The 15,769-nt window shown below is 43.1% G+C and overlaps 1 protein-coding gene across 10 annotated transcripts in view; it reads right to left on the reverse strand.

Annotated features, from left to right (window-relative positions):
- LOC132397109 (low choriolytic enzyme-like) overlaps positions 1-15,769 on the reverse strand; it is a 95,933-nt gene that overhangs the window by 65,208 nt on the left and 14,956 nt on the right. For 8 of the 10 annotated variants that reach the window (XM_059975415.1, XM_059975413.1, XM_059975417.1 and 5 more), the window contains one exon: positions 12,501-12,641. The exons of the other annotated variants lie outside the window; for them this stretch is intronic. In XM_059975415.1, coding sequence (XP_059831398.1) covers positions 12,501-12,641 — 141 coding nt within the window. The remainder of the gene's footprint in view (positions 1-12,500; positions 12,642-15,769) is intronic. 10 annotated transcript variants of the gene reach the window in all.

Genomic DNA, 15,769 nt, shown 5'->3' on the forward strand with positions numbered 1-15,769 from the left:
GAAAAGGCCTTGGTGAGCAGGATTAAGGAAAACCCCAAGGCATTCTACAAGTATGTGAAGAGCAAGAGGATGAGCCATGTGAGACTAGCACCAATCAGGAGTGACAGTGGAAACATGTGCGTGGAGCCAAAGCAGTTAGTGGCGGTACTTAATGAATACTTTGCTTCAGTATTCACCAGTGAAATGAACCTTGGCAATTGTGGGGATGACTTAAAGCAGACTGAAATGCTTCAATGCATAGACATTAAAGAAGATGTGCTGAAGCTTTTGAAAGGTATTAAGTTAGATAAGTCGCCGGGACCAGACAAGATATACACCAGGTTACTGTGGGAAGTGAGAGAGGAGATGCCGAGCATCTGGCAATGATCTCTGCATCATCAATAGAGACAGGAGAAGTACTAGAGGATTGGAAGGTTGCAAATGTTGTTCCCTTGTTTATAAAAAGGAGTAGAGATAACCCAGGAAATTATTGACCATTTGGAGACGCATAATCTGATTCGGGATAGTCAGTATGGCTTTGCCAATGGCAGGTCATGCCTTATGAACCTTATGAATTCTTCGAAGAAGTAACAAAATACACTGAAGGTAGAACAGTGGATGTAGTGTATATGGAATTCAATAAGCCATTTGATAAGGTTCCTCAGAAAGCAATGCGGCATGGGATCCAAGGAGACCTTGTTTTGTGGAGCCAGAATTAGCCTGACCACACAAGGCAAACGGTGGTCATGGATGGTTTGCATTCTGCCTGGAGGAAGATGACCAGTGATGTTCTGCAGTGACCTGTTCTGGGACCCCTCCATAGAACCATAGAACATTACAGCACAGAAACAGGCCTTTTGGCCCTTCTTGGCTGTGCCGAACCATTTTTCTGCCTAGTCCCATTGACCTGCACCAGGGCCATATCCCTCCAAACCCCTCTCATCCATATACCTGTCCAAGAATACTTGTCTCCTCTTTTGGATTTTATTATAAATGACTCAGATGAGGAAGTAGAAGGGTGGGCTAATAAGTTTGCTGATGATACAAAAATTGAGGGAGCTGCAGATAGTCTGGAGGGTTGTCAGAGGTTACAGCGAGACATCGATAGGATGCAGAACTGGGCTGAGCAGTGGCAGATGGAGTTCAGATCAGCTAAGTGTGGAGTGATTCATTTCTGTAGGTCAAATTTGAAGACAGAATATAATATTAATGGTAAGACTCCTGGCAGTGTGGAGAATCAGAGAGATCTTGGGGTTCATATCCATAGGACACTCAAAAGCTACTGCACAGGTTGACAGTGTTAAGAAGGTGTATGGTGTGTCGGTCTTCAACAACTGTGAGATTGAGTTCAAGAGCCGTGAGGCGTTCAGTTCTGGTCACCTCACTACAGGAGGGACATGGATGCTACAGAATGCAGAGGAGACTTACAACGATGTTGCCTGGATTGGAGTGCATGCCTTATGAAAATAAGTTGAGTGAACTTCAACATTTCTGCTTGGAGTGACAGAGAATGAGAGGTGACCTGATAGAGGTGTACAAGGTGATTAAAGGCATTGATCGTGTGGATAGCCAGAGGCTTTTTTCCCCAGGGCTGAAATGGCTAACACAAGGGGGCTTAGTTTTAAGGTGCTTGGAAGTAGGTACAAAGGGAATGTCAGAAGTAATCTTTTCATAGAGAGCAGTGGATAAGTGGAAAGCACTGCCAGCAAAAGTGGTAGAGGCAGATACAATAGGGTCTTTTAAGAGACTCTTATATAGATACATGGAGCTTAGAAAAATAGTGGGCTGTGCAGCAAGGAAATTCTAGGCAGCTTCTACAGGTTACATGGTTGGCACAACATTATGGGCCAAAGGGCCTGTAATGTACTGTAGATTTTCTGTGTTTCCAACTACTAAAGTCTTATCTTTAGAATCAGCATTGTTGCCAGTGGAGATGTTTGTGTTTCATTCACCATGAATCACAATTGGATGCAACAAAGTAAATGCTCTATTTTGATCAAAATGAGTAATAGAACATGCTGAAAATACTCAACAAGTTAGATGAAAGAAATTAATTTGTTGATTTTAGCTCTCAAACTATGTTTTGCATGCTGCTTTTGTTGTGCATAATCCAGTCACGATTTGCACCTTATTCTCAGTTTACAATGATCCCAGCACATCATTCTATACTGTTCTCTGAACCAGATGTGCTGATTTCACAGCTAAAGGGAATGGTGCATATGCCAGGTCCTGAACTACAGATTACAGCATAAGAGACATCTGCTGCTGATGGCCCAGAATGATTTGTGAATATCTAGTTTTGGACTCACACATCCTAACATTCTTCCTTTAGTATGGAATATGCACAGAATAAATGAAACAAAATCTAAATTTTCTCCAAAGACTACATTGTCAATTCAGTTTATCATATAATGACATACATGTCTGCATATATTGGAGAAAAGATGTCCAGTAGCTCATCCCTTGTTCACTCAGATCTTGCTGCATTCTCTCTATAATATCATTCCATAAATGACTAACTCAGTTGCTATCTGACATTGATGTTTTTCACCCAGTATATTTGATGCCCTCCATATCCACTGCCTCTACCAAACAGATAAGTACTTTCAAAAAAATTTCTTTCCTGGACTCTTCAAACTGCAAATCACTTCCCATATCCTTCTCTCAACAATTTTGGCTAAAAATTAAATCTACTATTGTCAACACAGCCTTTTATCAGTTAAGGAAAAGGTGTCCAATATCAAGACAACAACCTAACAAACAACTCATTGGTCTGTTGAGTAGCAGCGAGGTTACCCCAAGCACTTGTGATCTGGACTGGACAACCTACATCTTATACACTCAATGACCACTTTATTAGGTACACCTGCACATTAATGCAAATATTTAATCAGTCAATCATGTGGCAGCAACTCAATGCACATAAAAAAGACATGATTGAGATTCAATTGTTGTTCAGACCAAATATCAGAATGGAGGAGAAATGAGATCTGTAAGACTTTGACCATGGAATGATGGTGCTCGGAGATGCTGTGCCGGAGGGGTTGGTCGTCGGCTCGGAGGTTTGACGGACTCGGAGTTTGCTGCGGTCAGGTCGCTTTCAGTGCTGTGGCTGCGAGGCTGGGTTTGAGGGAACTCTCATTGTGTGCTGCATCTGTGAGGCTGAGTCAGGCGGCGCCGTGGAAGTCCATAGCGGGGGTATTCCTTTCTGCTGCTGGCGCTGGATGGCGAGTCTGTCAGGACCCTGGGGACTTGTGGAAACTGTGTGGTGATTTCTTTTGAACTCATGGTCCTTTAATATCTTTGGACTATTTTTACTGTGCCCGTGGTCTTTTTTTTATTATCAATTATGTTATTATTTGCACTGTTGTAACTATGTGGTTTTGTGCAGGTCTTGTAGCTTTAGTTTTTGGTTGTTTGTCTGGTGGATTTGGAGCTCCTTTCCAGGGAACACGCTAAGACGGTAGCACGATATTAATACTCAGCAGCCTCTCCGGACTCTGGACTGGGGATTGCCAAACGTTATGTGGATTTTCTGGTGTAGTCTGTTTTGTCATATGCTTTTGTGATATCATTCTGGAGGAATGTTCATTCATTTTTTTAAACTGCATTACATTTGTGGTTTCTAAATGACATTAAACCACATCTGAATTGTTGATGCCAAACAATTTGGTTTGGTTGAGGGGTATTAACTGTTTCTGAATCTGGTGGTGAGAGTCCCAAGGCTCCTATATTTTCTTGAAGGCAGCAGTGAGGAGAGCACGTCCTGGGTGGTGGATGCTGCTTTCCTGCAACGTTTCATGTAGATGAGCTTAATGGTCGGGCAGGCTTTACCCGTGATGGCCTGGGCCGCATCCACTTTTTGTAGGATTTTCCATTCAGCAACACTGTTGTTTCCATATCAGGCTCTGATGCAGCCAATCAATATACTTTCCAATATACATCCATGGAAGTTTGTCAAAGTTTTAGTTCATCACAAACTCCTAAGAAAGTCAAGCTGCTACTGCACTTTCTGCATAATTGCACTTGCATGCTGGGCTCAGGAGCAGTCCTTTGAAAAAATAACACTGAGGAGTTTATCAATTGCTGACGCTCTTCACCTTTGATCCTCCGAGGACTGCTCGTGGACCTCTCATTTCCTTCTCCTGAAGTCAGTAATCAGAGGTGATATTATTCAACCTCTGCCACAACTGTCAAATATCCTCTGTTGATTCAACTTTAGTCCAGAATTTCCACCTCACCCCACAAAATTGCTTTTCAGAGTCGCACCTAGACCTCTTGTAACTTTCTTGGTCACAAAATTTAAATGACTCTGTGGATCTGATGGTTCATCCAGGGCTACTGATTGGGGAAGACTGAATGGCTTTGTGGGGATGTACTCATCTACAACCGTTTTAATAAAGCAGACAACTCTGAGATTTATTTACTTGCAGGCATACTCAAATCCATAATAGAATAATAGTCATAACTTAATCAATGAAAGACAACACTAACTTAATTTCATCATGTTGGTTTTTACAAAATGTGGAAGAACCAACATGATGAAATGATTAACTGTTCAGGTGCCTCCAAGTGATCCAGTTGGATTTACCTTTCAGTAAGTAGCTGAGTTTCCCATCATAAAACCACCATGGTCATTATCTACAACTCCTGTTTGCCATTACTGTACTGCTCTTGGGTGACTGTAGTGACAGTGCTGATATCTTTTGTTTCTACAAGGAAGCTTATGTGTAACAACAAACTTTTTTGCAGTGATGGGTAAATACAGATTGTCTCTGATGTCTTCCGTTTGCCATTTCCTCTCTCTTTATTGCTTACGTGTCTGATAGTGAGATTCCACAAGCTGATGCTCACTGCAGTAAGGCAGCCACATTTCTGCAGGCATTCAGAATCAGATCAATATTTTCATATGAAATTAGTATGTTAGAAGATCAAGTTAATAACACTTATTTTATTTAAATATGCAGAATAAGATTTTTGCCCTTCAAGCCAGGTGCCCAGCAACCCCCAATCTAACCCTAGCCTAATCATAGAGCTATTTACAATGACCAATTAACCTATTAATCAGTCTATCTTTGGATTGTGGGAGGAAACCCAGACATTCTACAGGGAGGATGTACAAACTCCTTACAGATGACGTTGGGGCTGAACTCCGATGTCCTAAGCTGATTGTCTTGCTAATGGCTACTCCACAGTGGTGCCCACTGTACATAATTATATTTATTTTTGGGATTTGGGCATTGCTGATAAGGCCAGTCTCTATTGCCCATCCTAACTACTCTTTAAAGGTATGATGGGTCATCTGTTTGAACAGATGTAGTTTTTCTAGCAGATAGATCCATTGTACTCCTGGGTTGAATTTCAAGATTCAATCTAGCGACAATGACAAAACTTTCCATGCCAGGAATACAGATAGGTTAGAAAGCAATAAGCTTTTTTACAAAACCACTTTCATTGTTCAGCTTGGGAATGAGCTTACAAGCATAGGAGGCTTTTGAGTAGCTTATGTGAGTGGCATATTTTGTAGATTGCATTCCTATAGTTACTGTATGCTTTTTTTCTGATATGATCCTGACCATGTTTACATCCCACAAAAGGCAAATGAGTGCCATGATTAGCAAACAAGAAACAGCCTACTCTGACGCCTTTCACACCCTTGCCAGGGATAACTTGAACAAGTCTCTGTCCAATTACCATCTGCATATCACCTGCATTATCAGCAGTCCCAACACATGCGACCACTGAACATAGAAATCAGCAGTGCATTACTGGCCCTTTGACCCACAATGTTGTGCCAACCATGTAACCTACTCTCGAAACTGCCTAACACATAGCCCTCTATTTTTCTAAACTCCATGTACCTACGAGGCTCTTAAGAATCTACTGCATCTGCTTTCACCACCACCGCCAGCAGTGCACTCCACACACCTACCACTCTGTATGAAAAAGTTACCCTGACATCCCCTTGGTACCCATTTCCAAGGCACCTTAAAATTATGCCCCCTTCCATCAGCTATTTCAGCCCTGGGAAAAAGCCTCTGGCTATCCACACGATCAATGCCTCTCATCATCTTATACACCTCTATCAGGTCACTTCTCATTCTGTTACTCCAAGAGAAAAGTTCACTCAGCCTATTCTCATAAGGTACACCCTCCAATCCAGGCAATATCCTTGTAAATCTCTGCACTCTCTCTATAGTATCCACATCCTTCCTGCAGTGAGGTGACCAGAACTGAACACAGTACTCCAAAAGGGGTCAGAACAAGGTCTTACATAGCCACATTATTACCTCACCGCTCTTGAGCTCAATCCCATGGTTGAGTTCAACACATGTTCAACAAGTGTCAAACCTGCACAGCAGCTTTGAGTGTCTTATTGACGCAGACCCCAAGATTTCTCAGATGCTCCACACTGCCAAGAGTTTTATCATATTATATTCTGTCTTCAAATTTGACCTACCAAAATGAACCACTTCACACTTATCTGGGTTGAAGTCCATCTGCCACTTCTCAGCCCAGTTCTGCATCCTATTGCTATCCCACTGTAACCTCTGACAACCCTTCAGACTAACCGCAACACCCCCAACCTTTGTGTCAGCAGCAAACTTACTAACCCACCCTTCTGCTTCTTCATCCAGGTCATTTATAAAAAGAATGGTCCCAGAACAGATTCCTACAGAGTAACACTGGTCACTGCCCTCCATGCAGAATACAAACCATCTACAACCACCCTTTGCTTTCTGTGGGCAAGCCAATTCTAGATCCACAAAGCAAGGTCTCCTTGGATCTCATGTCTCGTTACTTTCTGAAGGAGACTTGCCTGGAAAACTTATCAAATGCTTTCCACTACATCCACTTCTTCAAATAATTCAATCAGACTTGTAAGGCACAACCTGCCCTTGACAAAGCCATGCTGGCTATCCCTAATCAGATTATTTCTCTCCAAATGCTCATAAATCCTGCCTCTCAGGATCTTTTCCAACAACTTTCCCACCACTGAAGTAAGACTCACTGGTCAATCATTTTCTCTACTTCCTTTCTTGAACAAGGGAACATTTGCAACCCTCCAAACCTCCGGTACTTCTGCCGTCTCTATTGATGATACAAAGATCAGCAATCTCTTCCCTTGCTTCCCACAGTAGATTGGTGTATATCTCATCTGGTTTCAGTGGCTTACCCAACTTAATGTTTTTCAAATGCTCCAGCACATCCTCTTTCTTAATGTCTATATGCTCAAGCATTTCAGTTCTCTGTAAGTCATCCCCAAAATTGCCAAGGTTTTTTCCCCAGTGAATACTGAAGCAAAGTATTCATCAAGCACCTCCTCCGATTCCATATACTCGTTTCCACTATCGCACCTGATTGGTCCTACTCTCACAGAGCTTTTCCTCTTGCTCTTCACATAGCTGTAGAATGCTTTGGGGTTTTCGTTAATCCTGCTCACCAGGGCCTTCTTATGATCCCTCTGGCTGTCCTAATTCCATTTTTGAGCTCCTTCCTGGCACCCTTGTAATTTTCTAGAGCTCTAACAGTACCTAGTTTCTTGAACCTTTCAAAAGCTTTTCTTAACTAGATTTTCTGCATCCATGGTTCTTCAACTCTACCACTCTTTCCCTGCCTCAATGGAATATATCTATGCAGAACTCCATGCAATTGTTCCCTGAACATTTCTCTCAGAACATTTGCTCCCAAGTTCCTGCCTAATGGCATCGCATTTCCCCCTACCCCAATTAAAGGTTTTCCCAAATTATCTACTCCTATCCCTCTCCAGCACTTTGGTAAAGGAGATAAGAATTTTGATTACTACCTCCAAAATGCTCTCCCACTGAGAGATCTGACGCCTGACCAGGTTAATTTCCAAATTCTAGATCAAGTACAGCCTCTCCTCTAGTTGGCTTATCTGCATACTGTGTCAAGAAACCTTCCCGAACACACCTAACAAACTCCACCCCATCTAAACCCCTTGCACTAAGGAGATGCCAATCAATATGAATGAAGTTAAAATGTCCCATCACAACAACCCTATTATTGCACTGTTCCAAAATCCGCCCCCTTATCTGCTCCTCGATATCCATGTTACTATTTGGGGTCTATTTAAAAAAAAACACCTAGTTACTTCTCCTTTCCTGTTTCTGACTTCCACTCACACTGACTCAGTAGACTATCCCTCCATGACTTCCTCCTTTTCTGCAGCCGTGACACTATCCCCAATTAGAAATGCCACGCACCCACCTCTCCTTTTCTTTGTGAATCATCTAAAGCCCTGCACACTCAGCAGCCAATCCTGCCCGAGACATCCAAGTCTCTAAAATAGCCACAACGTTACAGTTCAATAGATTATTGATCTATGCTCTAAGTTCATCCGCCTTGTTTGTGATATTCCTTGCATTAAAATATACGCATCTCAAACCATCATGGTTGAAAATCTTTGCTCTAACATCTGCATATCCTTCCTCACAAATTCCCTACAAGGTGTCTGCTTGTGCTTCAACCTCTCCATCCTCTGCTCTTCACTTCAGTTTGCACACCTCCCCCCCAGCAAATCTAGTTTAAATCCTCCCCAATACTTTTAGCAAACCTCCCCACTAGGATATTGGACCACCTCGGATCCACAGGCAGCAATCCCGAGATTACTACCTTCAAGGTCCTGCTTCTCAGCTTCCTTCCTAATTTCCTGTATTCTACTTTCAGGACCTCCACCCTTTTTCTACCTATGACGTTAGTACCAATATGTACCATGTCCTCTGGTTGCTCACCCTCTTATTTCAAGATTTTATGGACGTTCTCAGAAACATCACGAAAGCTGGCACCTGGGAGGCAAACTACCACCCTTGTTACTTTTTTGTGCCCACAAAATCGCCTATCTGTCCTCCTAATGTTTGAGTCCCCTATTACTGCTGCCATCCTTTTCCGTTCCCTACCCTTCTGAGCCACAGGGCCCGACTCAGTGCCAGAGGCATGGCTGCTATTGCTTCCCACAGGTAGGTCATCCTCCCCCCAACAGCACTCAAAATGGAATACTTATTGCTAAGGGGGCAGCCACAGGGCACTACCTAATGCCCAGCCTTCTCTCTCCTGATGGTCACCTACTTATGTCTCCTGTGGCCATGGGGTGACTATCTGCCTGTAGCTCCAGTCTATCACTTTCTCACTCTCCCTAGCAAGCCAAAGGTTATCGAGCTGCAGCTCCAGTTCCCTAACTTGGTCTCTAAGGAGCTGCAAATCAATGCACCTGGCGCAGATGTGGCCATCAGGAAGACCCAGACATTCCATATCTGACATCCCGAACAGAAAACTGGCCTTGCAGTTATACCCAGAATTCTTGTTAGAGGGTTAAAAAAAAAGTAGCCTACCTTGCCTAGGCCCATCCTCACCAAAGCCCTACTACTCTGACAGTGTCTTATTTTGTAGCTTTCTCAGCATCCTTGCACAATGAGCTACTGTAACTGCGCACTTCTCATCAATCTGTGCGCAGCTCATTCTCTCTTTGAATCGATATGCAATATCTTCAACTGCTATATTACTTTCAAGAATGCCTATTGTTCCATCCTAGGTCTACATTTCAGGGTATCTGATCCTCTGGTAGACCTCCTCCTCCCTGTATGCAGGCAAAGGCTAAACAGCATAGGTATAGAGACTACAGGGTTGCTTTGAGTAGTAGACTGGGCCATGTTCAAATACTCCAAGGACCTGAATGAATACACCTCGGATGACACTGGGCTTTATAAAGACACTAATGGAAGACTGTATCCCCATAAAATCAGTCAGTCTTCCCAACCAGATGTCCTGTATGAAACAATGGTAGATCTGCAGTGATCAGGTCTGGCAACCAAGTACAAGAGGTCAAGTATGACCTCCAGAAAGCCATCTCACAATTGAAGTGGCAATTCTGGACCAAATGTGATTCACAGAATGAGCTGTGGCAGGGTTTGAATGCAAAGTTTTAATCCTATAGGAGCTCAATGCCTTTTATGCTTGCTTTGACCGAGAGAACATGGAGGTACCTTCACAAACTCCCCAAGTTCCAGATGACCATTCTTCAGGAAGGAATATGCTTTCGGCCCAGACAGTGTACTTGGCTGATTACTGAAGACCTGTGCTAATCAACAGGATGCAGTGTTTAGTGACATCTTTAACCTTTTGGTTTCCGCAGTCTGAGGTTCCCACCTACTTCAAGCAGGCTTCATTCATATGGTGCCCAAGAATATGGTAACCTGCCTCAATGATCATCTGTGATTAAATGCTTTGAGAGGCTGGTTGTGAAACATATCAACTCTTACCTGAAGAGTGACTTGGATCTGCTCCAATTTGCTCACAACAGATTAACAGCAGACGCCATTTCATTGGCTCTTCATTCAGCCTTGGAACATCTGAACAGTGAAGATGCATACATCATGATGCTCTTCATTGACTAGAGCTCAGCATTCAACACCATCATCCCCTCAAAATTAAACAAGCTCCAAAACATAGGCCTCGACACCTCCTTGTACAAGTGCATGCTGTATTTGTTTACTTACAGACCCCACTCAATTGACATCTCCTCCACAATCACCATCAGTACCGGTACACTGCAAAGTTTGGCCCCCTGGCCTACCTGCTGTATATTTATGACTGCGAAGCTAAGTGCAGCTGCAATGCCATAAATTTTCTGACATCACCACAGTTGTTGGCCGAATCAAAGGTGGTGATAAATCCAAATACAGAAGCAAGATTGTAAACATGGTTGAATGGTGCTACTACAAGGTCAGAAAAACCAAAGAGCTGATTATTGACTACAGAAAGAAGAAACTGAAGGTCAATCAGTCTTCATTAGGGGATGGAGATGGAGGGAGTCAGTAATTCTAAATTCCTTGGTCTTATCATTTCAGAGGATCTGTCCTGGGACTAGCATATAAGTGCTATTACAAAGAAGGAACCAGTCAGTACACTCACTACTGTGCTCCTATAGAAGTTTGTCAAGGTTTCGAATTACATGCTTGCAAAAATTCAGCATGTCACTTAAAACCTTGACAAACTTCTATACATGCACAGTGCAGAGTATTCTGGCTGGTTGCATTGCAGCACTGTATAGAATCACCAATGCCTGTTAATGGAAAAACCATCCCTCCCATTAAGCAAGGATGCAAGGACACCATCCTCTAAGGACAATGTTACATGAAAGCAGTATCCATTATCAAAGACCCCCACCATCCAGGCCATGCTCTCTTCTTGCTGCTGCCACTGGGAAGGATGTACAGGAGCCTCAAGTTTCACACCACCAGGTTTAGGAAGTTATTGCCTTTCAACAATCAGGTTCCTGAATCAATATGGAAAACTTCACTCAACACTTAACTGATTCCAAAACTCACAAATAATTTTCAAGAACTATATAACTCATGTTCTCAGCGTTATTTACTTACTTTTAGTTAATATTTACTATTTGTCTTCTTTTGCACATTGACTTTTTTTTAAGTCTTTGTGTGTAGTTTTTTATTGATTCTGTTGCTCTTTTGTTCTACACATGAATGGCTGTAAGGAAATGATTCTTGGGTATATCATGATATAAACATAGTATAATAAATTTACTTTGAGCTTTGTCCTTGATGTCACTGAGCTTCTTTACTGTTGCTGGAACTGCATTCAACCTCAAATGGTCCTTGTAAGAGGGCTGAGTTCAACTAATGTAAATGGGGCTTGCAATTTGCAAAAGTCAGGTAGGAGAGGGTGACCCTTGATTTATTTAGATTTGGTTTGCTTTACGTAGCTTAACAGCATTGCTAATATCTGGCCTTGCAAGTGCAACAATTACAGTGTGCTTAATCTGCTATCACCAGGTTTACGTGACAGATAAAAATACGAGTGTTTGTATAGATTGGTCAGGCAGTCATAAGCTTGAAAAGAATTGAGGAATAATCATTTATGATGCAGCAACAGATATCTCCAGCCGGAGAAGGCCCTTACCCAGTTGGGCTTAATACCATAAGGGGCCTACTGTTAGTGTTAAGGATACTCAGGGTCACTCCTTTCTGATTAATCTATTGTTTCACTAATTCTGGTGAGTTGCCTTTCTAGTAGGGAATGACGCACTGAAAAGATGATGCTTGGGACAAAGCCTTCAACATACAAAACTGTTAATGGAACCATGTCCAGTAAGTCAGTTTACATTTTTTCCAATTATATGACGTATCTTATTATTCTTCTCATATCAACCAAATTCCTAATATCCCTGAATGATGGTCCATTCCTGGGAAGTGAATAACTGCAAATATAAAATGAAAACAGAACATGCTGGAGACACTCACAGATCTACTAAAAATGTGTAGCATTTTCTTTTTTGAATCTGCTTCAGGAAAAAAGTTTTTCCTGCATCTTAAAATTTTCCTGAAACTTAGTTGAGGTCAATGTCAAACTCCAAAAAGATCTTGTGTAGAACTGTGTACTTTAGAATTCATATTAAATATTGGAAAAATTAAGATTAGTTATCATTTAAAGTTATACAAAGTAATCAACAAACAGCAAGATGATACATTTATGGTACTTACTATAATTTGATTGGAAAACATAGGGTATATAAATATTATTTTGTGAAGAAGGCCATAAGCAACTCCTGTCACCAGCCGAACAAACTGTATTTGGGTGCACTTGATAATCACCAATTATGCCACGCAAGGCTTTAACCTTTACTACGAAAGCAGAAAAAAAAGTGGAAATAAAAATGTCAGGCATGACAAATGTAATGCTGTTAAAAGTTACTGAAAAAGTTCAAGTTAATTGCTTGCAGGATTAAAAAAAAATTATGTGCTCAAATACCACTGTTACCATTTGCATGGCATATTTTATTAAAACCAAGACAAAACTAAGTTCAATTTATTCACTAGAAAAAAAGCAACCTTCCAAGCTGCATTACTCAAAGGTGTTCCCCCCCCCCCCCATTGAGGAGCTGCTTCTATTACATCTTGATATCATGAAGCTTAACAAATGAAACTTAAAAGTAAAATTGCTTCTTTTGAAAACCATCATTTTAAATCATTTTTTTAAAAAAGGAGGCAATTTGAACAGTAGGTAAACATAGACGGTACTTTGCAAACTGCTACTTGAGTTTTCAAGCTTTCATTTACTAAGTTCAAATAATAAAGAAATACCTAAGTGATAAAATGCTGAAAACATTCAACAGGTAAGACAAGATCTATGAAAAGAGAAACAGTTAATATTTCAGATCAAAGACCCTCCAAAACTAGAAAAGTGAGGAAACAAGTCAGACTTAAGTCACAGAGAAGGTGGGGAATGGATAGATAAGGTGAGGGAAATGCATCTTGGATAGGTCAAGGCCAGGATTGCTATGATAATCAATTGTAATTCTGGATCCTATTCCGACTCTGATCTATTTGTGCATAGATTTCTGCACTTTTCTATCAAGGCCCATTGTGTGCTTGAAGAATAGTGCCCCATCGTTCAACTTTGGCATACTCCAACTTTCAGGACAATATTAATTTTAATGATTCCAGCTACCATATTTTCTTCTTTTATACAAGAATCAAATAGTTCTGCCGTAAGGTCAAACATCTATAAAATTATTTCAGTTTTTCCCACTCCATGAATTGGTTGTCCTTGATGATATTAAGCTACATCATGGTTTGAAAATTAATTCATCTGCACAAATGTAGTGTATTATGTTCTGAAAGATGTCTTTTATATAATGGAAAGGGCGCTAGCTGCTGAATCACTTGTCACAAGTAATGTAGTCTCTGACCTACTCTAATAGCTACAGTATTTAAGGGACGTCCAAATGAATTTCTGGTTAAAGGTAAACTATGATGTTTCTGGCAGCAGACTGGATGGCAACGTCATCAACTAACAAGGATATCTAGCCAAAGCTTTTCACTTGAGATGGTCAACGTCTGACAATTTTGTTGCACGGATTATTGTCCTATGCCTGTTACATTGTCCAGATCTAGCTGAACACAAGATCAGGTGTTCATTTGATGGAAAGATATTAATGGAACAGGATCTGTAGAATTTGAATATAATCATTATTATTTGCATGTGCACAAAATCTGCATTGAGATCTTCTACCCAAACCCTTTGGGGGAAAAATGCACTTATGAGGAAGGAGATTCGACACAGAAGGAACACATTATAAATTAGAATGAGGGGATTGTGGTGACCCACTTTCTGCGCAGGTGAACCGGCTCACAAATAGCCAGCGTGCGGGGAGAGACTTTGGTAATGCACCTTTGATGTCATTTCCGCCCGGAGAGGGCAGGCGCTAGGGATTAAATGCCAGCGCCGCAAAGTTTGAATAAACTAGTCTCGAAACGACTTAACGACTGCTTGACGTTATTTCAGCGCTGTGTGTAGCACATCGCTACATTGGTGACCCCGACGATCCAAACTGGATTTGGACCAAAGATGACCGACTCTCATCTGTTCACGCAGTTTCGCTAAAACTACCGACTTTATGGACGCTGCGACCACCCGTGTGGTTTAGCCAAGCAGAAGCCCAGTTCCAGATTCGGCAGATATCTTCTGATTCCACACGTTACTATCATGTGGTGAGCGCCCTCGACCAGGAGACGGCTGCCCAGGTTGAGGATTTCATACAGTCGCCCCTGGAAGGCGGCAAATATGAAGCATTCAAGGCACTGCTCATTGGGACCTTTGGCCTCTCACGGCATGAGCGAGGTGCCCACCTGCTTCACCTGGACGGTTTGGGAGACAGGCTGCCATCAGCATTGATGAACGAGATGCTGGCCCTGGCTGATGGACACAAGCCCTGCCTCATGTTTGAGCAAGCATTCCTAGAGCAACTGCCCGAGGATATACATCTGCTGCTGGCCGACGCAGATTTCAGCGACTCCCGGAAGGTGGCGGCCCGGGCAGATGTGCTGTGGAAAGCCAAGAGAGAGAGCGTGGTGTCCGTCGGTCAGATTACCAGGCCACGCGCCCAACGCAGACCAGACCAGGCCCGGCCCGGCAGGGGGGCACACACAACACAGAGGCAGGAGTGAGGAGGACAGTGAACAGTGGTGTTTCTACCACCAGCAGTGGGGCACAGAAGTCCGCTGTTGTCGCCCGCCCTGCAAGGGCCAGGGCCAGCTGCCGCTAATGACTATGGCGGCTGGTCACCAGGACAGCCTCTTGTACGTCTGGGACAAATAGTCGGGACGTCGCTTCTTGGTCGATACCGGAGCAGAAATCAGCGTCTTGCCCCCGACGGGGTACGACACCCACAACAGGAAGCCAGGACCCACCCTGAGGGCCGCAAACAACAGCACGATACGGACCTACAGTACCCGCACAGTGCAACTGCAGTTCGGCGCCAGTCGGTTCACGTGGAACTTCACACTGGCCGCCGCGGCCCAACCACTCCTGGGGGCGGAGTTCTTGCGAGCTCGCAGCCTGCTGGTTGACTAGCAAGGGAAAAGACTGGTACATGCCGAGACTTTCCAGACGTTCTCCCTGGGTGAAGCCAAATTGCTGACCCCACAACTGGACTCCATCACATTGTAGGACAACGAATTCATCAGAATCCTGGTGGACTTTCCATTGATTCTGGCACCGCAGTTCACGGCAGCCATGCCCAGACACGGGGTACAGCATCACATCCCGACCCAGGGACCACCCCTCCATGCCCACGCACGGAGGCTCCTCCCGAGAAAGCTCCGCCTGGCGAAAGAGGAGTTCAAGAGGATGGAGGATTTGGGGATCGTACAGAGGTCCGACAGCCCATGGGCCTCCCCTCTGCACATGGTGCCCAAAGCAGCTGGGGGTTGGAGACCATGCAGCGACTACCGCAGACTGAACGAGGCTA

Source organism: Hypanus sabinus, chromosome 7 (genome assembly GCF_030144855.1).
Source record: "Hypanus sabinus isolate sHypSab1 chromosome 7, sHypSab1.hap1, whole genome shotgun sequence".
NCBI classification, from domain to species: Eukaryota; Metazoa; Chordata; class Chondrichthyes; order Myliobatiformes; family Dasyatidae; genus Hypanus; species Hypanus sabinus.